The 26,454-nt window shown below is 38.1% G+C and overlaps 2 protein-coding genes across 3 annotated transcripts in view; both read left to right on the plus strand.

The window, feature by feature from the left end:
* Window positions 1–26,454, plus strand: part of LOC100542571 (zinc finger protein OZF-like) — a 1,148,434-nt gene that overhangs the window by 492,996 nt on the left and 628,984 nt on the right. The window lies entirely within an intron of this gene.
* The window catches only part of WNK1 (WNK lysine deficient protein kinase 1), an 87,995-nt gene continuing 61,897 nt past the window's right edge, over window positions 357–26,454 (plus strand). The window contains exon 1 of the mRNA XM_031553308.1: window positions 357–1,025. Coding sequence (XP_031409168.1) covers window positions 357–1,025 — 669 coding nt within the window. The remainder of the gene's footprint in view (window positions 1,026–26,454) is intronic.

Consider the following 26,454-nt stretch of genomic DNA (forward strand, 5'->3'; position numbering starts at 1 on the left):
ACAAACAGGAGTAGAACTTTTTGAGTTCAAATATTAGAATTTAAATAATATTGCTGTTTGTGAGTGGGAACCAAAAAAATGCTGGAGAAATAAAGTGGCAGTAGAATATGCTTTTATTCTTTTATTATTAATATGGGACAAAATATTCTGGAATAAACTAGATTGTTAATATGTTATTTTTCTTGATACAGATGTGGTCCTGGACATTGTGAGCATGTGACTTTAAAGATGGACAACTGGATCTGTTACGAATTCTGATTGGCCTTAAGCTGACTTACAAACACTGAAGAGCTTCACGGGATTTCTCTCATTCCTAATTTATGCCTGTCTAATTGCCTCACACCACCAGCTTAATCATGTATGGAAGTGCTCGGTCAGTTGGCAAGGCTGAGCCAAGCAACCAGAGTCCAGGGCGTTCACCAAGGCTGCCACGGTCACCACGCTTGGGCCATCGTCGAACCAACAGCACTGGAGGCAGTTCTGGCAGCAGTACTGGGGGCGGCAGTGGGAAAACCCTTTCTATGGAAAATATTCAGTCCTTAAACGCTGCCTATGCTACGTCTGGCCCTATGTATCTAAGTGACCATGAGAACGTCGGTGCAGACACCCCAAAAAGCACCATGACTTTGGGCCGGTCTGGGGGGCGGCTGCCTTATGGTGTTAGGATGACTGCAATGGGTAGCAGCCCTAACATTGCCAGTAGTGGAGTTGCCAGTGATACTATCGCGTTTGGAGAGCACCATCTTCCTCCGGTGAGTATGGCGTCCACTGTGCCTCACTCACTTCGCCAGGCCAGGGATAACACAATCATGGATCTGCAGACACAACTCAAAGAAGTATTAAGGGAAAACGATCTGCTTCGCAAGGATGTGGAGGTGAAAGAAAGCAAGCTGAGTTCTTCCATGAACAGCATCAAGACCTTCTGGAGTCCTGAGCTGAAAAAAGAAAGAGCTCTGAGGAAAGATGAAGCTTCAAAAATCACCATTTGGAAGGAACAGTATAGAGTTTTGCAAGAAGAAAACCAGGTTTGTTATCTGACGTTACTGTTGTGTTAGTGCAGTAGTGTGATTAAATGAGTTTAATTAGCTTGCGTATCACATTTATTTAAATTATTTTAGTGCTTTTCCCAGATATCACAGAATCACAGAATGGCCCAGGTTGGAAGGTCCCTCAAGGATCGTGAATCTCCAACCCGTGCTGCTGCAGGCAGGGCCACCAACCTCCCCATTTAATACTAGACCAGGCTGCCCAGGACCCCATCCAACCTGGCCTTGAACACCTCCAGGGACGGGGCATCCACAGCCTCTCTGGGCAGCCTGTTTCAGCACCTCACCACTCTCTCATAGTAAAGAACTTCCCCCTGACATCCAACCTCAGTCTTCCCTCCTTCAGCTTAAAACCATTTCCCCTTGTCCTGCTGTTATCTCCTTTTTCAAAGAGTTGATTCCCCTCCTGTCTGTAGGCTCCCTTTAGGTAATTGGTACGAATAAGTAGTTTTCATCTTTTTAAGTGTTTCTTATCAGACTTGTAAGCCTCCTCTTCAGTGTGTGTTTTTCCTTACGATTTTTTAAATTTTCTGTTCTTTTTTTTTTCCACTTATTTTCGGGGACTGTTGTTCACTACTCGATTCCAATTTGCAACTCTTTTATGCCACTCATGATCATTATTTGTATAGTGCTTAATTCCAGAATTGTTCTCTTGAGATGCAGAATGTACTAACTGCTGACCCCAAATACAACTGAACTGCTGCTGGATGTTGATAGATTGCCAGTAAAACAAAGTTCATATGGCACTGGTCTTAGTTTAGAGCTCTGGTTAAATCCTCCAGACCTACAACTTTCACAAACGTGTAAACTGTGTTCTTGGCTACATGGAAGTACTTCTGTCTAATACCCGCTCATATTTTCTTTTGTCATAAGCAGTGCTTGTGTTCTTATACAACTATCATAAAGCACTCATTTGTAGGATTTTTTTTTTTTGTTTTGTTTTGTTTTGTTTTTTTTTGAGTTGTTCTCAACTCAAAATATTCTCAGGTATATTTACTATTTTAAGCAGGCCTTTTTTTTGTTTCTGTTGGGAAGATGAAGGAAGCTGGAGGAAACAAATAGTACTACCAGTACTTAACACATTATGTACTATTTTCAGGTAACATGTACTACTTAAGTAGTAGATTCCTTTTGGTTAGTGATACTCTGCTACACTGAAGCAGTCTTGAGGCTTTCTTTTCACCTTCTTAAGAACTTAGTAAAGTTCTTAAAAAGTAGTAATGAGGCAAGTTGCTTTTTTTTGAACTAGCATGAAATAATTTAATCAATTTATTCAGTTTTATAGCTGTATTCTTACTGAATGGTAGTGTTGCAAAGTGCGATTTGACAATGTATGATATTTTATATTCATTTTCATGTCTTTTTAGAGTAAAAAAACTTAAAGTGAAATCATTTTATTATAAGAGCAGTATTTCCTTAGAAGGAGTAATCTAGTGAAAAATTCAGCTATGCTGGTTGCTGTGGTTTCATCTGGCAAGCAGATAGATACCATTCAGCTGTTTGCTAACTTTCCTCTCAGTGGGCCAGGGGAAGAATTGAAAAAGGTGAAAATGTGAGAATATGTGAGTTGATACAAAGATACTTTTTAATAAGAAACAAATAGAAGAAAAAAGAAGAAAAGGAACAAACAACAACAGAAAAACAAAAGATGCACAACACGATTGCTCACCACTCAGTTTGATGACTAGCCAGGGGCTGAGCAGTGGTTGCCCCCCTCCATGCAACTCCTTCCCATTTTATTGTTCAGCATGACACCACGTGGTACAAGATGTCCTTTTGACCAGTTTAGGTCTGCTGACCTGATTCTGTGCCTTTTCAGCTTCTTGTGGATCCCCAGCCTTCTTGCTGGCAGGGCAGCCCAAGAAGCTCATAAGTCACTGACTTAGTGTAAACACTGCTCAGTTACAAGTAAAACACGAGTGTAACATTACTTTTTTCATCCAAAATCCAAAACATAGCGTTGTACCAGCTACTATGAGGAAAATTAAACTCTATCCCAGTCCAAACCAAGACACTGGTACAGTGCTAGTATAATGAAAACACAAAATGCCATTCACTCAGCTTTTTGGTGCTGTTTATTTTTCAGCAGAAGGTGAGTATTTAAATTGCCCAGTTCTCTCCTTGTGCTTTTAAAGTTCTGTTTTCATACTGAAGAGAAAGGGAATGTTTTTAAATGTGACAGTATTTTTGTGAATTTTGACAGCTGAGGATGCTGTGGTAATCTGGAAGCAGAAATACAATGAATGTGTGGTTTAGAATGGAGTAAGTGGTTACTGAATATGTATAGATTTGAGAACAGTGATTTCTCTATCTGAGAGTTTTTTTGTGCGTGTCTTTCCTTTATCCCCTAATTAAACATTTACAGATACTTCCAGGCGGCTGTTTTCTGGGCAATCACTATAATTACTATCACACTGGTAGAATTGTATAACTTCGGTCCAAAAAAAGAAGGGTGCAATTTAAAAGTAAAAGGGTATTATTGCAATGAGCAGTAAAAACTAAGAATGCTAATTAATAGATTATAGTTAGCTAACAGTGTGTCCTAATTAAACTCTGAATTCATTATGTCTTCTATACCCTGTTGGAATTGGTCACTTCAGCTGTTATAATGAAAATCAGTTTAATAGGATTTGCAGTAATTAAACAGGCTTTTCTGTTTAGACACTGAACAAGGGACTTCTCTGATTTGTTGGTGGACCTGAAATATCTTCATTACCCTCCCCCTACCTTCTTCTAAAATGAGGTTAATATATTCCTACTATATTGTCTTTCAGCGTACCTGCAGGAACTGGTATTTCAGATCTCAATACCGGTATTTCAGCACATCACTTTAATAAAAGCCTTCTGGCATGGGCAGGACTTGTGCTGTAGATTAAGTTTAGCTAAGGCCAAATGCATTGTTTAAAATTGACTAGATTCATGGAGCCAAGGTGCGGGCTGACTCATCCTATTATCTGATAGTCATCTCAATCTCTTTGGCTGTGATCTTGGCTCTTTATTCCTCCTTGCATGCTTGATTGTCCCTGATTGGATTTATTTATTGATTTGTTTGTTTTACTATTCTTGTCACCTCAGCTTTGACTGAATTGTCTCTAAATTCTGGAAGTTGTTAAAAATGTGTAAAAAAAAATGAGCAATGGTTGATCACTACCTCAGTATCCTGTGCAATGTGCTTTGGTGTCCTTGAGTTTTCTTACCTGTGTCTTGGGAATGTCTGCAAATAGATGTTGATTATTGGAGTATACCTTGCTGATTTCCAAGAAATTTTCCAGGCTGAATAAAGGCTGAATAATCTCCTTTTGGAGAAAAAATAAAGTAAAACAAATAGGAAGACTAAAGAGTACACTATGTGTCCTGGTGCAGTTATGTTTATTTTGGTGCAAATAGTTAGCAGGACTGTCTGGGATTTAATATTGAAAATGTAGTGCGCATGCATCCAGGAGTAAATAGTTCTCACATGGGTTGGAAAGGCTTAGCCTTGCACAGTGGTGATGGTTTCAGTTGTGATGCAGTACAGCTGTATTCATCAGCTACTCTGTGCAAATATTAACAGCTGTGGAGTGTAACATAAGCTGAATTTTTCTTCATTCTTTAATAGTTTGTTGCTGAAGTGCCAGAAAATCCTGTCTTTTGGTACATGGGGAACATCCTCCTCATCTCATTCTGAAGAGCTCAGAACATGAAGTGGAAAGTATTCCCCTAGTTAACATAGAGTCATGGAAAAATAGAGTAGTTTGCAGTGTGGTATGGATTAGTTATCCAATTACACTTAGCAAGAAGGCAGAAGCAGAGCGCAGATGACTTCTCAAAGATTAGCAGGCGTGTGCAAGGAGGAACTGATGGAGTCAATAAACAGGAGTTTGGTTTTGGCACAGACTTGTTCTCCTTAGCACACTTCAGTAAGAATTACATTTCTCTGACTGGAACAGATTTTCTCTTTTTTTGGCGTGAGTGGGGTTTAAAGTTTACCTGAAAATGTCTTCTTTAGAAGCCAGAAGAATGAAGGAAAGATGGTGAGTATTTTTGGCTGACGGTTTCATTAAAAACTGGACCACGATGGACTGCATGGAGTTAGAAAAAGGAACTCCTCTCAGTTGAAACTTTGCGTATGCCAAGGTGGTTGTCCATAAAAATAATGAGAGCAATGCAAATTGGATGTCTGCCACCCTGTACTGAAATTTACCACACTGTCTGATCTGGGTTTCAAATCTGAATTGTGTTTTGGCTGTACTAGTGCGGTACTGCTGAAAACATCTTTCTACTTTGATGTATTTTTGTGGCCTTTTTGTGGTTAGAGGTTTTGAATGTCTGAGTGAGGGAGTTTAACCAAGAAAATATTTCTGAAAAGTATTTCACCTTACATGGGGTAAGTGCTTGAAGAACGTTCTGCTTTATTGGGATGGAAGAGTGTGACTGATGTCTCCAGCAGTTCATCAGCGCTCTTCTCCAGACCTCCATGATTGTGTTTTCACTGTCAGAAGTGGCCATTTCACAGTAGCATGGAAGGGATGTTTCACTTACTTTAACGTAGTTGTCTGTGCGTTAGCCTTTTAAATGTGATGCTGCTGTGATACTGGCAGAACTCCTAAACAGTAAAGTCTTCACCTGAATATTATATTAATTCTTCCATCTCCGCTCTTTTTTTTGCTTTAATTATATATTTTTTTTAAAAGTGGATTGTTCTAATACTTTATCATTCTAATAGTAGTACCATTCTTGAGTTGGTTATTAACCAGACTTTCTCCCCTTTAGTGGATCTTTATTTGCATCATATGCAATTCCATCATCATTGCTAAAATTCATTATCTATAACCTATGATGTTACACTTAAACACTTTTTTTCTGTGGCAGATCTGTCAATTCTGTAGAACACTGCCAGCTGTAAGACTCGCTCTATCTTTATTTGGTTGAAACATGACATAATAACTTGCTTCTTTTTTAGAGTAACTCCAAGCTATCTCCTGAGGAGTGCTTAGTATCTGAGGCATTTATCAAGCTGCAGCACTGAGTAGTGACTTCAGAAATTGACTTGCAGTCTCCCAGGAGATGGACCTTCTGTGTTCTGCCTCTTTGTAATTCTGTAAGGAAAGAAACTAAGACTTCTGCTGCTTATCAAAGCTCCCTACTGCTCCTTTTCTCCTGTTTCTTATTGAGGTAGAATCACTCTTGAGTTGCTGTAAGCTGTAGCACAAGCTGAACAGTTGGTCCCTATTTGATCCGTTAGTGGAATACTACCAATTTAAAAGAAGTATTTATTAAAATGGGTTGCATCTCTGGTAATGGTGAATTTCTTAGTAGTTTCTGTGTGCTTTTTGCTATGGAGCTGGGAGAGGGATTACTTTGTGTTCCACATAGCAAACTGTTCTGCACTTTGCTTTGAAATTCTTTATCTGCTGTGTAACGAGGCTGTTCAGACATCACTCCCTAACTAGTGAGGTTTCCAGCGTGTTATTCCACCATTCAGTACGTATGGTTCTGAATTTTATCTGACTTACTGAATTTCTTTGGGAGCCGTTGTCTTTTCTTGGTATTATGTCAATTCCGGTATTTGAGTTGCTCATTTTTTCCTTAGGTCTCTTTCTTTCTAAAATATGCGCTGCATAACTTGAAACTGTGTAAGGCCCTGGTTTAGAGCAGATCAAGCTTCCTACTAGTCACTCAGTGAGCAATGGAATAGTGGGAGCTGATGGGAGAAGCTCTGTGCTCTTGCTGCGTCATATATATTTCATTTTAGTAAAGGTCTTGCACTGCTGTTATAGCTTCCTAGTACTAAATCTAGTGTTCTTGTGTGTCTATCTTTTACCACATGGTATTGATTTAAGTAGAAAAGAGAGAAATGTTTCTAATGGAAATGCTAGTCCATGGAAAAAGAGTTTAAGCGCTACTAAGATTACAGAGGCCAGTCTTCGTGTATGCCTCCAAGGCCAAAAATCTAAGTTGAGCTTTTTTCCTCTTCTTTTTCCCCTGTTTGGTGATATTAGGAAATCTTACAGACCTGAAGATGACTGCTGAGTGAACCACATTACTAAACTTAGATAAAAGGAATGGTTTTTTCCCCCTTCAAAGTAGGTATCTAAAGATCCTATTAGCAATCCGTGCAGTGCTTGAGACATTGATAAGACAGAGAAGTTTTTTTGTCTTTTAGATAAATACATCTCATATATACATTTTCAGACAAAGGGTGGAGAGCAAAAGAGTTTAGTAGTGACATTTCTGTACTCCAGAAGCGATTACTGCATTGGATAAGTTATCAAGTATAGTAATGCTAGCTGTCTGAATTAGTAATTGGAAAAAAATGCTCTGAAATGCCACTTTAGCCTCAGCAGGAAAGCTGATCTCAATGGGATCTTTTGTTCATTGTTTTTTGTTTTTTTTCTCCCTGAAGATAATAAGTACTATACCTTGAAAAGAAAGCCCTTGGCAAAACTTTTCATGACCCACAAGATCCATATAACAATATTTTTACACAGAATTTACAGATTTGCATTGGATCCTCTCAGAAAGACCACAGTCACCTTTTATAGTGAACAAAATACAAGGAAAAAGCACTGTTAGTTTCATTCTATGTTGATATCAGTTTTTTTCTATCAAAGTGACTTGCCTAGTGATTGCATGCTACCTTAGACCGAAGAGCAGAAATACTTGGTTATTAACAGCCATGAGAGGTAGGTAGCATGTACAGATTTGTAAAACTCTAATAGAGTTAAGGAATTCATACCAAGTCACCAAAAAAAACATTTGATAAATTTTTCCTTTTTGTTGTCAAAATGCTTTACAGCTCAACCTTGCTGTATTGCTCTGTACAGTCACTTCTGCTTTTAAAGACTTGGTCTATTTTCCTTGTCTATCTATAGGAATTACAGCATTATTTTCTTTTTATAACCTTTGAGCACTGAGCACCAAAACCTTTTGACCTGATTGAGATTAACTGAGTGTATCACTTTGGTTTGCAACTGCAGTGCGGTGGCTTACATTTAAATCATAAAGAAAATAAATTAAAAAAAAACAAACATGGAAGGATTGATTATCAATATCTAAATCAATATTTGAAGAATTTTCATGATGATTTGAATTTATTTTTTTTCAATTGATCTCCATTAAGAAAGTCATCTTAGATTCATAGACTTTTAATTATTTAATAATAAATTTATAAATTATTTAATAATAAATAAAAATAATTTAAAGCATAATATACTCTTCTTATTGCATGTGTGTGCTCATTAAAATCAGCTTAATCACATGCAGAAGTACTGGCACGGAACTCCTATTGAAAGTGCTTCCAGTGACCATTGCAGGAGAAATCAGAGCAATGTATAACAGCTACAGCAATAAATACTATGTGATTGACTTTAGCTTAATTTTAGCAACTTCTTTTGTAAACTGGAATGCCAAGCAATATACTATCACTGGTAAAAATAAGCTTTTTGATAGCTTCTTCCTGTGTTAAAAATTCTTACTCATCTATATACCAACTGTTAAAAAATTGCTATATGTGTTACTATTTTCTTTTTCTTTTTTTTTTTTTACTGTTTTTAAATGACTTAACTATGTGTGCAGTGGATTTCTTTGACTCTTCTTTGAGTAGGAGCTACTGGTCAGGAATTCCTTTGAAACTCAGGAAAATGCCTGAACCCTTGTTCTATGCTGCCTGCATCTCTGTGTGGTTTTCTTTTAAAATCCAGTGACTGTTGTCAGTGTTCTGGAATATAAATACTATACGTGAACAAGGGTAAGCAGCTGTTCAGAGGCATTTAGGTTCTTCCAGAACTTGATTCCACAACATCAAAAGCAACTTAAAAGGAATATGTAGTTTCTCAGCAATCTCAGGCAGCTCATTGAAAGTATACAAAGACTGGTTCATGGGGATGATGACTTTTCTAATCTTGTATATAATACAGTGAAGACATCTTTTTTGGGAAAGGAGTAGAAAGGGAGGAAATAATGGAGGTCAACCGTTCAATAGAAAGATCTTTGTCAATGCTTTGCAAATATAGCAGATAAGTTGAGAGTAAACTCCATTTTTCTAAAAAGGTGCTTTGTTAACGTCTGCTGTGTATTTGCATTGTTCTGAGGTTCTGTAGTGTGTTGCTATCCCTTTGTTTTTCTACAGCGCAATCTTTTCCTGCTTCTTCCCTTCTTTTTCTGCCCCTTACAACCCTGCCTCATTTGAAACTGGGAGGCAGCCTTAGCTTTGGAAAAACAAGCAAATAATGAATGGTAGTCCAAAATTAACTATGCCTCACTGGTATCTGAATTGAAACTGAATACAGTTATGTTCTTTCATGGCCAACAAATACTTTGTCTTCATGTTCTTTCGAGAAGCTCTTTGAAGAAGTAGGCACATCACTGAATACTCATTTGCCATTTTAATATTTTACGGATTTTTTTTTTTTTTACATAGGTTTTCTTGCAGATTTCTACATGAGAAAGCAATGCTTTTTTAAGTTTATGGATTTTTGATCTTTTTTGTCAGATAGTCAGGGTTGGTGACTTTTGAGAGAGTCTTCAATTATGTGCTGATGTGAGTTTCAAGGAGTAAAGGACCATGCATTTCTCTTCTCTTTGGTCGCTTCTTTCTGAGATTAAGCCAAGTCAGCATTGTTCAGAAATGGATTTTTTTTTCCTCTAGGTACAGTATACAGGATCTATTTCTTCCCTAGTTTACTTCTGGCATTTAAGGAGGGGACGTGGGATGGTGGTGGGAAGCAAGTCCTACCTTCTGTAACACAGTACGGTGAGCCTTATGTACTCTTTTCCCTTGGAAGAATCTTGATTGATAGGTTGTTGGTGGTTTTTTGTTGTTTTTTTTTTTCTTCAGTGGAATCATGCCCCAAATACCAGAGGCTTATTTTTGACTGGAGAGAGGGAAAGGAAAAGCTTTTAAAACAAATGTTTGTGTTGTAGCATATTGTCTTTAAAGAGCTGTACTGACAAGAGTTGTCATCTCAGGTTTAACAAGACCTGATATTGAAGGTAACCATGTCCCATGTTATATATACGAGTGATTATGTATTGTCTTTTCATATTAAAACTTTACAAGGGCTTTCCATCATGATAGCCTCATGTTTTTCTCCTGCTTCAGTGATGTTGGAGGTTGCTGTAGTCTATGAAGGATTCTGCATATGCAGAAGAAAATGCATGTTTGTACTCCTTGTTTGTTTGATGGGTATTGTGCAGCTACTGAGTTACTGTAATGGACATTAGGGCAAGAAGCGTTCAAAATTGGCTTTGTCTTAAGAATCCATGAGTGGATGAATTTGTTTGCAAAATGTAATGAAAAGCATACAGAAGTTTCACGGAAGCATCTAACATCATATAACTTGATAAGTATATACTTCTCACTGTGGAAAAAGAAAGCATATATATAATTATGCCAAAATAATGACAGGTGCATGATGCACAAATATTTTACAGATGTATACATTAGATTTTCCACAGTATAACTGAATGCCAGTTCTCAGATCAACAGAAACAAAACTTGAATCAACGTAAGTAACTCAGGAATACAAGAGCTTTTCTCATTAGTGAGACAAGATAGCCATGCAGCCTGTTCCAGCATGGAGTCCCACAGCTGTAAGCCTTCATGAGGTCTATTCTTACGGCTGCATCGTTTTTTGAGAAATTGAAACATGTAATGCTAAACATTTGATTTACTAAAGGATGTGGAGGATTGTACCAAAGCTCTTAAGCTTTTACTAGCAATGTTACAAATGTCAAAAGCAGCAGAGCTAAGAAAGTCCAACTTGTCTGGAAAATAAAGCTTATTGCAGATGATGTCAATTTTTGGTAGTCGGTACATGGGTTAGATCTGATCTAAGGAAGCAGTAGATTGATGTCAAAAGCAGTCTTTAAGAATGGTCATGTTTCTGTAGCTTGGGCTAGAAACTTTCACTGGGCTTACGATAGTTTTTTATGATAGAAGGTTTCTATATCATGACTCTGCTCAGCCCTATCTTGCCAGAGGCTACAAAGTGAAGTTACTTTTTCTGCTTTTCAGAGCCAGAAGGTATCTCCTATAAGCAAAAGGAAAGGGACCTGGAGTTTTTTTTCTCTTCTACAGAAGAAAAATTTGCATTATAGGCTTAAAAAGAGTGAATAAGCATTTACATGATTTGCTCCTATCTTTTCTAAGGTTAGAGTTTACTCTGTGGAAGTCCTCTGGAACACAGGTTTTCATTTGATCCACAAGAAATCCCTCAGTTTACATTAAGACTAAGCTACTGATTTGCGTTTTGCATCAACTGAAAATGTACATATAAAGTCCATAGAAGTGATTTTTGGCTTGTATGGGAAGAGTTTCAGCATTTGTTGAATGACAGGAATGCAGCTATGCAGAGGATAGCAGAAGCTTTAAGCTGAGGATTAGTGCTTTTTGGTGAAATGTTGAATCCCAGAAGTCTCCTAGAAAAAAGAAGTGGGTACAAATGAAAAAACAGCCTAATAGTAAAAGCTTTTAATTAGGTCATTATTGGGAAATGCTATGCGCCCTGGGCTGGAATCTTAGGAATTATCTGGCTTATCTCTTTTGTATGAATAAACGTGGAGAATATGATCATTGGAATATTTATTATTTGACTCTGTTTAGTTTAAAAGTACTAATAACATTGTTGTGTGTTTACCAGGTACCAGCATAGTAATAGATTAGAACACAGTGTCAAGTTTTTGGAGTGCTTCTTATACTACCACTTAGTTACCCTGATGAGGAAGGATAGAAGAATTCCAGGAGAGAACATTGGTAAAAATCAAGAAAATTCTTTATATCGACCAAATATGGCAATCTTTGTGTGTTTTGGATTAGTATAACAAAGATATGTGCATTTATGGAATCTTTCATTTGTGCATTAAAATTAATTGATATATTTGCTTCTGGGAATTAACAGTTAATCCAGAGTAGCTGTACATAGGTGACTCTGAAAGTAATGCCTCCTATTTATTTTTGTGGAAACAACAACAGATACAAAGAACACAATAACACTGGTAGAGCAAGTTCTCAACTACAAAACACTGTTTTTCAACATAGCTGTTAGCTGTGCATTTTCACCAGCAATGAACAAGAGACTACATGCTGTGCTCATAAAATAAATAAATTGAAAAATTCTGCAGCGGCAGTGGCGGCCTGCTTTCACCCCCGCTGAAAATGCAACGCCCACCACCTCACTATGCTCACATCCACTGCTTGGTTTCCATGTACGTTCAGCAAGTGTCAATTAATGGGTGCAATTTTTTCTGCATGGAGGACTTCAGTTCCACACCTCTGCCTCATACGCACTTTCATGTCAGTCTCCATTCTGTCAGACTGCCCTTCTGTTGCTACCAGTCGCACAGCAACAACATGTAATAGAATACTGGTGGGAAGGTTCACCCTCTACTACCATATCACCAATATTCACCTCTAACGTCGTGACATTACTTTCAAAGCAGCCCTCATACAAATGGGAGCCCACGAGGTTTTCTCAGAATAGGGGAATTTCACAGTTTTTTTAGCCTGTTGATCAGTTGAGTAAAATCAAACTCATTGTGCTTTTATTTGGATGAGAGTTTTTAAGGCTTTCTCCTTCAGGTGGTATCTGATGGATCAGGTTTGGCAATATGGTTGTGAGCGTGTTAATGTGTAACCATTTTGATAGGTCTGTAAGCCTAGTTACTCAAAGGAGGAACCTTTCTAAGGAAGCACAGGTATACTTTCATATTAGAAAGTAAATAGTGTGTTATTTATGTGCAGTCAACACCATTTCTTATGAGAGGAGTGAAGCACTCAACCATTTGGTGATCCTCTTGGCAGAGAGTATTTGGACCTGTTCCCATCATTCACAATGTGGAAAGATTCAAAAATGGAATTATCCTCAGTGCTGTATTATGGAAGAAAAGAAATAAAAAAAATTACCTTTGCAATAAAATGAATTGATTCAAACTTTTTGTAACAGTGACTTAATTTTTGAGCTAGCACGTGGTTTTGAGAAACAGTAAGAAAAATTTTACTAAGTATACTTTGGCCATGATTCATATTCTGTGCGCATACTTGACCAAAGAATTGAAATGAACATGGGTGCTGCTATGTGCTCAGACTGATCTGTATGTGATTCCAGGGGTCTCTGCTCTTTGCAGTTGTGTAACATACTAGCAAGATTGTACTATTGTACTGGTTGTCCCACAGTTACTGCTTTATGAGCCATTATAGTTGGAAATAGCATGTCTTCTAATTACTCTTACAAAACCTGACTTATTTTTTGATCTTTCTGGTTAAATTCACTGAAGACTTTATAATTTAGCTTCAAAGCAGAACTTTGCACTTAACGTATAATACTTGAGCAGGTTTGATGATTGTGCTCTCATTACATTCTGTCTCCGCATTCTCCTACAGATAAGATTCGAAGTCCTGTGTGCTATTTAAGGAAGGCTCCAAGTTAGCATTTCTATCCAGGAAAAGCTTTTACTTTTTGCTAAAGCTGGGGAGGCATTGAAGATTAACCTTTCAAAACTGTAAATTAATTTATCATGTGCTTATTCAGGAATGATTCCTCTCCTTTCCATTTGGCTGAATAAGCTCAAATCTGTATATGTTTTAGGTCTGATGTCTGTCTCCTTTTCTATGTGAGAATTGTCATGAATTCATATTTAGCCCCACTTTTTTGTTAATTAACTCTTTATAGTGTTTCATGTCAGACTTCTTTAATCTGAAAGACTGAGAACCTTGGAAGAAATCTTTAATTCACTTTCATTTACAGCTAATACGCATGTTAATATTTCTTTGTGAAGTATTGCATGCTAGACAGCCTTTGAAGGCTGATCTGGAAAAAGTAGATCTGTACTTCACAGGTTGAATGTTAACGCAGCTATTTGGTGCAGTAAGACATTATTATGGATAGATAGTAGCTAGTGCTGGGACCCCTTTGTATATGTGCTGTTTAAACTCCTGACTTGCCCAAGTGAACCAAGCGTTCCTCCTGCACATGTGATTTTTGTGCTATCCAAACCAAAGATACGCAGTTCATTTTGGCATTGGGGATTAGAGTGTTGTGCATCTCAAGCAGAGCTGCTCTTTTAGTTTCCTCTGATACATATTCAGTTTGGATGCACCGATACTGTTGTGTGAAATCAACCAACACATGACAAATAGGGACTTTCTGAGGATCTTTCAAACAATGTCTCTGCTGCAAAATAGAAGGCTGCTGTGGATAAGATCACATTTGGACAATTTCTAATGCGTGAGCTTCCGAAGGAACTTAAATGCTTATGAATTAAACATTTCTGTACTTGGGAAGATGTGTGTTATTTCTGTCAATAAATGCAGATTATAAAATATTTCCAAACCATTAAATCAGGTTAGATATAATATGATTATTAAAAATCATGCAGTTAGTGGTTGCTATAGCTGAGATATGGGAGAAGTTTTGTTCTCGGTGCTAACCATTAGAAAGCAAAACCACCTCCTTCTTTATAAGGTACTTGGATATATTAAGAGCTGTCAGCTCTTCAGACTTGTATTTGTAGGAGTTCAGTAGTATTCTTAGCTTAGATTTGAAGCAATACATCTTTTATTATTTTCTTGAAAGTGTTGACCTTTGTCTGTCCTGCACAGTTAACGTATATCAAGCAACAGTGATCAAGCAAGAGGAACAGTTAATTTTGTTAATCAAATCTAAGGGAAGATATTAATTTTTAGTAGCGTATCAGTAACAGAATGGGTCCCTATGCAATATAGACTTTCATATAATTGAAAGGATGAGATGAGATTTTACTGTTGAACACCTTAATTTTTTTTGGTTTTCACATCTGGTTGGATGCTAAGTATTTCATTAATAGCAGACTACAAAAATACAGAGGTAGCATTTAGTCCATGAAAATGGGTCATATTAATTTTTATATTTTCCTCTTCCTTTTTATTTTGAGACTGGATATACTGTATTTTTTTAAATGTTGTTGTCAATTTAGGTAGTGAAAATCATAGAAGGCTGTGAGATATTTCATAATTAAAAGGGTAGAATACCACTACTTTATTTTGGAGGCTTATTTTTTTTATTAACCCTAAAGTAACTGGGAGAAGTTCTGCCTGGTGTATATATATACTTAGCAAACTTAAACTTTGCATCCTTTGTACAGTAACTTATTAACCAGAAGTACAAGTAATTAGCAATGCTGTATTAGTATTTCTTCAAATTACAAAACTGTTATTACTGTCATAAGCTGATTTCAATTCCCAGTAGGAAGCTTCTTTTTTTCTAATCTGTATTAACATATTCTGAATTAACTTGTCAATTGAGTTTACAACTTCTGCCTGTCATGTCAGTTTCTATCATTGAAAGGTGATATTAAACACTGCAACATTAAATCAAGAGAACAGAAAGCTAAGGAAAATGTTAAGTACAAGGTATAGGAGGTGTACAGTTATATGAAGTGGTAATTATTAACCACAGCCTCATGTACAATACTTGATAGTTAATATATATATATTAATTTATGAAGTTCTTCACATCTTGATTTGTGTTCTTTTGGGATGGCTTCTTGTTTCTCAAGTACAATTCCCTTCTTCTTTCCTTTAGTGTTCAACAAGCTGTTGGGACATGAGTAGCACAATAGTTTTTATATCACTGCTGATATTAGAACCATCTAAATTGCACAAGTTCAGGTATTTTTTCTTTTTGCAACAGATTATGCCTTAAGGCACACACACATATGTATCCAAGCTACATATGTAAGTGACTAACACGGAAACAAGGGCCCCATTTTTCATAGAGATTTTTACAATGCCTCATATTCAAGGCACAGTTTTTGTTAACTTTATAGTTGCAAATGATTTACACATTTTCTGAATGGTTCTCAATCAGGTCTGCAGCTGTAGAGCTCAAACATCATAAATTGTAGGGAAATGTTTCACCACTTTGACAGTCAACTCTCTGGGGGAAAAAACCACCAAAACGACAAAACTAACAATGAAAGAACACATAGCTGTTGTCTTAATAGTAATTTCCCACTAGTTGTCATTTTCTGCTTGTTCTTGATGCATCTTTGATTTCCACATCTCATGGATAGCATCAGTAGTTACTATTACTATGACTTTAGTCCCTTTAATAGCACCGTTCAGCCTCTGCAACAAGTGAAGAACAGTTGGTATTGCAATCATGTGAGCAAAATTTCAACATATGCAGAATAAAGCAGAATCAATTCAGTATGAAACCACTCAATTATGAGGAAGTCCTGAACTTAGCGCATATTTTTAATGCACTTCTTGGATGGAATTTGATTTTTTAAAATGCTATATTTCCATTCTCATTAATCTAACTTGGCATCACTGTCCCCTCTTGCTTGTACTGGTTTTATACTTCTTCATACGAAGTGCTCTGGTTAGAGTGATTTACCAAAACAGTTAATTTTCAACTGAATGTGTTCCTTAAACAACAGAACTGAGCGAAATAAGATTGGGATATAACCTGAAAACTGTAAATTTTTTTTTTTTACTGTAAAACAGGTTTTGTAATGAACTTTAGAATAAAATAAATCTTGCTTCTGCTAACAATAAGTCATTTTTTTCATGTTTAAAATGTCTATTTCCAGGACAGAGTCTGGAACAGAAGTAAGAGATCACGACTGAATTTTCTTTTCAATTTTATAAACTGACTAAAAATATGCTTCTGTTTCTGAAAATTTGCATACTTGAGTGAGCATTGAGAAAGGGAATAAAGAAGGCTCTCCTCAAATCCTGCAGGATTTATTTATTCAGGAACTTTTAATGTGAAATGTAGATTAGCGTTGATCCCCTAGACAGATTACTCAATTTTTTCCACCTTCCCACTTGGCTCTCTACATTCTCCCACAGTATGCAAATAGAGAGATAATACATCTGAACAAAATGTTGCATCTTTCTGTGCTATGCCAGTCTGCTGAGGTACTTAGGAAGATCTAGCAGGCCTTTGTAGTGAGAGCCAGGTTTCACAGAGAACATGAGCCAGCAGTGTGCCCAGGTGGCCAAGAAGGCCAATGGCATCCTAGCTTGTATCAGAAATAGTACAGCCAGCAGGAGCAGGGGATGATCCTCCCTCTGTACTCAGTACTGCTGAGGCTGCGCCTTGAGAACTCTGTTCTGTTCTGAGCCCCTCACTATAAACAGCCCTGCTGTTTGTCCAGAGAAGGACAACAAAATGAAGGGTCTAGAGCATGAGTCTTATGAGTATCGGCCAAGGAAACTGGCATTATTCAGTCTAGAGAAGAGGACGCACAGGGAAGATCTTATACCTCTAGAATGACCTGAAAAGAGGTTGTGGTGAGGTGGGGGTTGGCCTCTTCTCCCAGGTAATTAGCAAAAGGACAAGAGGGAATGTCCTCAAGTTGTGCCAAGGGAGATTCAGGTTGGATGTTAGGAAGAATCTCTTCTCAGAAGGAGTGGTGATGCATTGGCACAGGCTGCCCAGAGAGGTAGTGTCTCTGGTAGAGTCACTGTCACTGGAGGTGTTCAAGAAAAAGGTAGATATGGCACTGATGGACATGGTTAGTGGGCATGGTGGCGATGGGTTGATCTTGCAGATCTTTTCAAGTCTTTGATTCTATGAGCGCTACCGGCAGTGAATTGGATGAGCAGCAAATCAGGGATTACTTGAAAGAATTCAGTCTGTAAGACCACACTATGAAGCTGAGGGTGATGAGATTGCTGGCTGATGCCACTGGAAGTTTCATTTCTTTCTTCTTTTGAAGACTGTGGAAATTGGGAAGGAGGATGAGAGAATAGGCTTTCCGTACCATGGAGAAGAGAAGGCTTTAGGGTGACCTAATAGCAGTCTTTCTGTACTGAGGAAGTTATTGAGATGATGGAACCAGGCTCTTCATAGTGGTGCATAGTGGGAGGGTGAGAAACAATCGAAATAAAGGTTCTGGTCAAATGCATGGAAAACCTTGGAGGCTTTCAAGATCTGGATAAAATTTTGAGAAACTTAATGTAATCTCATAACTGACTCTGCCTTGAGCAGGAGGTTAAATGTCCTGCTGTCCTTTCCAGTGTGAATTAGTCCATCATAATTCAGTTTCAGAATACTGATTTGTATAGTGCACTATGTATGCTTAGGTTTTAGTTCAACTCATAAATGAACATGACTTTCTGTATTCGTCTTGTTTCATAAAGATGTGGAAGGGGTACAGTATGTATACAGTGTCTACCACCGTCAAGTTATGTCTAATTGTCATATGTGTAATATGGCTAATTTAACAGACATTGAAAACTCACCATAATCTTATTCTTTTATATCTTCTAATAGGCACGTGGTAGTCACTAGCATACTTAGTTACAGAAGAAACGTAAACACATCCAGTAAATGTATTTCCTACAAGTCTTTTTCTAAATGGTAACAAAACTTGTGATTGTTTTGGGAAGATGTCTTTGCTTTTAGTTTTTGAATAAGCCTAGGTTGGGACTGAAAGGGGAGTGTACAGCTCCCACCTAGCAGTGCTTGTTGATCTTTTGTTCACCTTCTTGAAATGATGGAGAGAAAAAAGATTATAAAAACTTTGGGGAAAGTAGATATTCTTAGTCTGTGAGGCAGTTACTATTATGAGTTAAGTGTTCTAGAGTCTTTAGAGTAACACTAGATCTTTTGTTCTTCCATAGCACCATAGCAGTTGAGCTTCCCATATCAGTTCAGCTGGAAAAACACTCCATATTATACAGTAGTACTAAGTGAACTTTCAGACAACGAAAGTATTGCGTCCCAGAACTGTACTGAGTGCACTGGTACCAGTGAGACTGGAACCTTCTTGATTTCATTTCCAGTTTTACTGATGTGATCTCGCTGGACACACTGGTGCCAAGAGAGTGTCAGGCTTTGCTGCAGACTCATGCCAGCGACTGGAGTGTTTTCTTCTGGTCTGACAGCCGAGGGCATCCGTACCTTGCTTGTTATAAGCAAAATGAAAGTGTGCTGTTGCTAGCACTGTGTTCATATTCTTCATCAATCATGCAGAGGATTGCGATGAGAGGAGTCTTAGTCCAAGTGTGTTAGGTACAGACTGCTTTCACGTCTTCATGTTTGACAGTATTCCCACAAATCCAAGGTTATTTATAAAAATATAATTCATATCTTTCCAAATCCTTCATTTAAGATCATTTTGGTTTTTTTTTGTCTTCCAGCTCTTTATTTATTTCATAAATGTAGTGTAATGTCTTAATTAGGAGCATTTTTTTCTCAGAGTCTTTATGATTTTTGTGTTAACACCTTCATGAAAAAACTTGTGTTTCGAAGCACTGAACAAATGCTCGTGACTGTCTTTTATTTTTAAATATATGTCTGAAGGATGAAGTTATTCTGAAGATACAGAGAGTGACAGTACATTTAAATTATTAGTTGACCTGTAGATGTATCTGTATGAGTGTATTGAGCCTTGTGCTGTCACTTGATCTTTGGTTTACTGTTGTGTTTTTTTCTTCACTTGGAAAAAAGTGTTCACCGTGCATGGCAGTTCTGTAGCTACTCTGCCTCTGGCTTACCGTTCAATTTCAATTCAGGTCAGACCATCTTCATGTTAGCTTGTTCAGTAGTCTTGCCTCCCAAGTTTCCTAAGGGTTTTCTCTAGGACAAACTTATAGTTTATTTTTTCAGAGTACAATTGATCTAGGTTTTAGTTCTTCAATTGCTATCAGTTTAGACAATTTTTCAAATGCATGTCTTTGTTCATATTTTAAATGTTGAGAACATTAATTTCTAAAACCTTTTTTAAAACAAATGAGTATAACTTTTTTTATCTTAATAAGATAACTTTTAATAAAGATCTAATTTTAACTCACTTGATTTTTGTAGTAAGCTGATTTATCTGACTTACCACTGCATTTAATTTCTAGATACTGGAAAAGAAGTCTTTATCAGTGCCCCTGAATGCACACAGTATGTCTGAGATGACAGCTTGTCCCACATCAGTGTTAGTCTTTAGATTTGTTTTTGTCTAGATGATGTGATTTGCTCACTTATTTTCAGTGGACTTTATTTCTGTCTTCCTAATTTCACAACCTTCCCATTCAAATTGTGGTCATCTTCATGCTCTTTAGCCTGTGAGCAGCATAGAAGATACAAACTGTGCTTCATTTATTGCAAATGGGATAAACTGCATTCACCTTTATATTCTAGCCAATTTTCTTATTTTGTCCTGATGCTATTAGAACAAGGATAGCTAAAGATTCTTTTTTCATGACCTCTTGGGGTGGGCTGATTGGTTGGCTGACAGATGCTTACCGAGCTACAACGTAACTGCCCCTCCGCGTCAGGAAGGAGAGAAAATGAGATGAAAGCTCATGGGTTGAAATAAGGCCAGGGAGATCATTCACCAATTACTCCCATGGGCAGAACAGACTCAGATTGGGGAAAAATAATTTGATTTGTTGCCAGTTAAAAATAGATGTGAAGCATTCAGAACTAAAAAATGCCTTCCGTCTATCCCCAGCTTGTTTTCAGGCTGGAATTCCTTCCTTCCTGACTCTCATACTTCCCCCTGTCAAGTGGTGCAGAGTGATAATGAAGGATGCAGTCAATCCCAAATGCTTCATCTTTGCTGCTTCATCCTCCTCTCACACTTTTCCCCTGCTCCAGCATGGGGTCTGTACCTCAGGGTGCAGTCCTACATTAATTGCTCCGACTCAGATCCTTCTCACAGGCTGCAATTCTTCAAGAACAGTTTCAGCATGAATCATTTCCATGGAGTACAGTCCTTCAGGAACAGATTGTTCCAGCCCTGGGGCCCCTGTGGGCTGCATTTCCTACTAGAAAACCTACTCCAGTATGGGCTCATCTCCACGGGCTGCAGTTCCTACCAGGCACCTGGTCCTGCGTGGGCTGCAGCTTCATTCAGGGCGCATCCACCTGCTGTGCCGTGGGATCCTCCATAAGCTCTGTTGTGGATGTCTGCTCTGGCTTTGTCCTCTGCACAGGTTGCAGGGATACAGCCTGTTCTGCCTCTCCTGGGCTGCAGGGAACTTCTGCTTCATGCCTGGAGCAACTCCTGCCCTTCTTCTGCACTGACCTTGGTGACTGCAAGGCTGTTTTTCTCACATTTTTCTCACTCCTGCCTCTCATAGCTGCTGCACAGTGTATTCATACTGTCAGAAACACTGTTCAAGTTTATGAAGTAGATAGATAATAATCAATCTGATTTTTGCATCTTTTACTACTAATTTTGATGTGTATTGAGTCAGTTTCCTTATTATGAATGTCTCATAAAAATGATAGTTTGCATATGTACCTTGCAAGTGCTATGCCTTATGCTTCTTCTTTCCAGATACAGCCTTCAGTTTGATTTTGGAATCTTGATGTTGATCAGGAACTGCTGTCCTTGTAATGTTGTTATTGTGGTATTTTTCTACTTCTTTTTCTTCTTTCTTTTTTTTTCCCCCTTCTCTTTTATTTTTAGACCTTGAAGTCATTCTCTGCTTCTTAATTTTCTTTGTGAGTGTCGCTCTCAAAATTTGACATTCTGTTTATTTTCTACTAAATATATATGTGTATATATGTGCATGTACATTATAATACCACATTTGTTTAAATATTTTAAAATATAATATTGTCTTAAAATATTTAAAATCTACTAAAATCTATTAGCTTTTCTCATTGTTAAATCAGTATTTTTTCATCTCCGTCTTGTTCCCTTTGCATTTGTCCCTTTTCGGTTTCACTGTATTCTGGTGAAATTGGTTTGTAGGTAGGCAGTTTCAGTTCCTTTGCTCAGCTTGTTTGTACAAGTTTTATTGTTCTCTCCTGTGCTTCTGAATTCCTGTTGCGTTCATAGGCTTTAATTTGTTCAAGTGTTAGCTCCATGTTGGTGTTGTTCATTGTACCACTAACACCCAAACACAAATACACTGTTGCAACCCCACCCCATTCTGCATATTGCTTGTTTGCACCTGCTTAAATATTTGTCCCTGCGATCTGCTCTGTCCCTGCAAAGCCTAGTGAATCTGTTCAAAGAGCCTACTTTGTTCCTTCTCTATACTACTGAGGCCATACCACTTATTGGCACTGAAGGTAGATACTGTTGTTTATTTTTGCTGAGAAATTCATTTTTAATGCCAGAAATGCCAGAAATTCTAAACTGTCTATAATAAAGAAGGAGTTTGATATCTCCAAGATGTGTGCATCTTTCCCCACTTATTTTATTTATTTTCATTTATAATCCTTGTTTTAGGAAACAGACTATTTCAATAAAGTAAACTACTGTTGTAAATAATGTGAGGGAGCGTGTTTATAAATATTTAAAGGTACTGTGTAATTTTAGACCCTTCAGTTATCCACCCTCAGGGACCTCTTTCAAGAGATGGGATTTGAAAGTTTTCCCTCAACTATTGCTTGAGAAATTAAAACATTTTGCTCTACAACTGCTCCAGGAGAAAGGGTATTTATGATGTTTTCAAGTACCAGAAAGAAGATCCAATATAGATTTCTGTCCCTGTTCTAAGAGCTCTGAGTATCTCTCACTTGAAATTCAAGCACATGATGATGATATTGCTAATGATGCTGAAGCCCCTCCAACGGATATTGGAATTCATTTATTCATTCATTCATTTCTCTCAACTTGCAGGATGTTTATTGCTGTACAACAATTAAAGTTATGCTAATACTGTTGTTCAAGGTTGCTGCTTATCAATTCATAGTGTTTCCCTCCAGCCACTCTGAAGAACCAAGTATTTTTACTGAGATTCTTTAATTGCCAGCCTGTCTTCCAAGAGGATGATACCCTTTGTGGGATGACTTACTGAAAGGGAAGCTGCTGATTGTATTCTGCCCTTCGTATTTCCTTGCTATTATTTGGTTCTCCAGCGTCTTGCAGTCTTAGTGGCATAGTATCCATAGTCTTCTGCAAAGCTAGGTATGCATCAGTCCTGTTGTTCCAGGACTGATGTTAGATATAGACACCACTGCCACTACGTTTTATGTCAAGAAAATGTAGAATCCCTATCTCTGGAGAGAGTTCTTATCAAAAGTTGTGCATCTAATGCCAAATTTATTAGCTGTCTACCTGCCAAGAGTGCCTTACCTGATTGCTTTGTTTTGCATGAGGGTCAGTGCTGCATGAAATGCTTTGACACGCTAGTGGATATTTTGACATTGATACTTGTTTAATCAGCATGAATGAATGCAGAAGGGAGATTGACTCATCTGTAAGTGGATGCAATGTGCATATATGCACTGACTTCCCCCTTGCTTGAGGTCGTTGAAATTGTGAGATTTAGAATTGAGGAGTGTGTGAGTTGTCCTACCATATACGACTTGCTAAATATCTGTATCTTATTTGCATACTTGTATCATTCCCAACTTTATTCTATGTTGCAATCACCTTTTCTCTTTTGTTTTTTTCCTTTTTAATACTAATAAGGGGGATAACTGGCACTGTCTGAACTGTAAAAAGGCAAAAACATGCCTATCCTCAAGATGAGAAAGAAAGAGGATACTGTAAAAAAAGTTACATAGCAGATCCTTTTAGAAGCCACATATAAACATGTGAAGGACAAGATGGTGATCGAGAGCTGTCTGCATAGTTTTACTAAAAGCAAATCATGCTTGACTAACCCGATGAAGGCAATGCAGTGGACGTTTACCTGGACTTAAGCAAGGCCTCTGACACTGTCTTCCATGGCATCCCTATTGTCCACTTGGCTAAGAATGCACCAAATATGTGCACTTATATGCCCAGCTTGCCAGGCTTAAAGGGTGGTCATCATCAGCAGCACAAAATCTAACTGATGTCTGGTTAATAGCAGTGAGCTGTACTTGGGTCAGTACTGTTTAGTGTTTGTGTTAATGAGCTGGGTAATAGGATGCCACAGATTTGCATATGCCACATTGTGGGTAACACTTGGGATGCCAGAGAACAGGAGTGCTCTTTGGAGGGACCTTAAAATGCAGAAAAAAATGGGAAAAATCCTCACAAAGTTTGGTAAAGGCTAGTGCAGAATCCTGCACATGAAACCGGAGAACTCCATACACACAGGTAGTCTGAAGTTGACAGGCTGCAAAGCAGTTTTTTATTGAGGGACTTATGAGTCCATCAAAGTGAACTTGGATCAGCAGTGTGCTGTTGTGGTGAAGGCCAACTTTATACTGTTGTGTATTAGCGAGAGCATAATAGCTGACTCAAGGAAACAATTATTACTTCTTTTCAGCACTTGAGACCATGTCTGGACTACCATATCCAGGTTTCAGCTTTATGGAACAAGATGGTGGTATTCCAGAGTGAGTCAAGTAGACAGTCAAGGTGATTAGGGAACTATATGAGGGGAGCCTGGAAGAACTGTTTTTGTTCAGTGTGAGAAAAAAATAACTCAGGGCATCTTATTGTGTTCTTCAGCTATCTAATGAGAAAGTAAAGAAAATGGAGGCAGAATTCTCAGAGACCTATAGGAGAAGAGAAACAGCATTTTCACCACTAGATTAATTAAATGTTCTAAGAGGCTCTTCAGCACCTCTGATTTTGGAGACATTCAGAGCTTGATTGTGCAAGCTGCTATGCAAACTGATTTCATTGCCCTGCTTTTAGCAGATCACTGGATTAGATAAGTTCCAGATGTGCCTTCCAGCCCCTATTGCTTTGTGGTTCTGTGTATCTGTACTTGCAAAATGTTTGTATGTGTTTTTGAGACATAATCTGATAAAATTCTTGACCTCCAGTTTTAATGGTGTGTGCATACCTGCAGTGTGACTGTACATGAAGACCACTTCTCTTGAAAAGCAACTGTAGGTTATGTAAAAGTTAAATTCATGCTTAAGTTCATAGTGCTCCCTGTATATGTTAAAACAGGCAAAACTTTAATGCTGGGATTTTGCTCTGTCTTATTCATGGCTTCTTATTTCACAAACCATAAACCTATTAAAGAAAATTCGGAAATAGTTCTGTATGATTTTACTGCTGGTTCATGCACATGCCAAACCTGTGGAAATATAAACCTGCCTTGTTGCTGTTGGTTATTTTCTCTAATTAGTCAGTTTAGGCAGATTTGTTCACAAGTGGCTAGTAGGTGTCTTGAATATTTGTCATAGGTAATTTTCCACATACGTATCTTTTCTCTGCAGCTTATGCTGTGTTAACTATGAAGCAGTTAGAATTTAAATCTTCAGGCCTCTTACAGTCACAGCTTGGGGAAATAAAGATGTATCGGTCTGTGAGCCAAAGTCTGCGTATTTATGTGGTACTGGTTTCCCCACTGAAGTATTTCTCTTAATAGCAGCACTTTTGATAATAAATTAACTGGGATTTAGGGATAGATGGTAAGTTTCACCCGTGTGAAACTCGGCTGAAAGGTTAGAATGCTACTGTGGCATTGTACCACGATCAGTTGTAGTGTCACTGTGATGGGCTGGCTCCAGTGGGATGTGGAGGAAACAGGGAGACGAGCGAGCAAGCTTGCTGGTTGAAATAAAGGCCGGAAAATCACTCACCAATTACTGTCGCTGCTAAAACAGACTAGACAAGGGGAATTTAACTTAATTTAGTGCAAATTAACATAAAGATTTAATTACTAGGGAACAAAAAAAGAGGCAAATTTTAAAAGTACTTGGGGAAAGACATCTGTCTTCCTTTCCCAGGCTCCGCTTCCCTCCAGATACCTCTCCTCCCCCCTTTCTGGACTCCATTTCAGTCCATCACTCTTTCAGACACCTCTCTTTCCCTCTCAGTAGCACCACAGGCATTCGATGCGTTCAGTGAGGCAGCGAGTGGTGCAGGAGGACAGAGCAGTTTCTCTCTACCACTCCTTCCTCCCTGCCGTTTCCCTAGTCCCAGTGTGGGTGGGTCCTTGACAGGCTCTGACCTGGCTACCGTCTCACTTCTCTGTTGTTCCCTTCTCGCTTCTCTCCCTGTGACAGTTTCTGCCCTTTGTTATACGTGTTTTCACCAAGGTGCCCACACGTGGCTGGTGGGCTCCTCCATGGGCACGCTGCGGAGCCACCAGAATCAATGGTGTCTGGCACAGGGCAGCCCCGGCCTGCACCCCTGCCCACTCCTGAATGCTTACACACGCTGCAACTGGTGCTGGGAGATTCTGGAAATGTGCATAAGTAGTGATGGGCTAAATATTACAAATAACTGATGATAAGTGCTTCATTATTGCATGTTAATGTTGTCTTCAGCTTTCTTGCACTTCTGTGTAAGTCTAGCTTGTGTCCTCACTCTGATGTGTTTTTGAAGAACTCTTTTGTGGCTGAACGACTAGAGGTTCTATTTCTGAAATACTGTTAGAATGCTTTTTGTCTGCCTGACTAATGCTGCATAGGAGTGGTTTTCCTGCAAACAATCATGGTGATGAAATCATGGAATATAGTGATAGGATCAAACAAATGTGGAATTTGGAACTGTATAAACAATAATGAATTAGTCTCTCAAAGCATCCTAGTACCTCCCTGACCTGGAAAACAAACTGGTAATTAATTTTTTAAACAACAAATTTAAT

Source organism: Meleagris gallopavo, chromosome 1, assembly GCF_000146605.3.
Source record: "Meleagris gallopavo isolate NT-WF06-2002-E0010 breed Aviagen turkey brand Nicholas breeding stock chromosome 1, Turkey_5.1, whole genome shotgun sequence".
Lineage (NCBI taxonomy): Eukaryota > Metazoa > Chordata > Aves > Galliformes > Phasianidae > Meleagris > Meleagris gallopavo.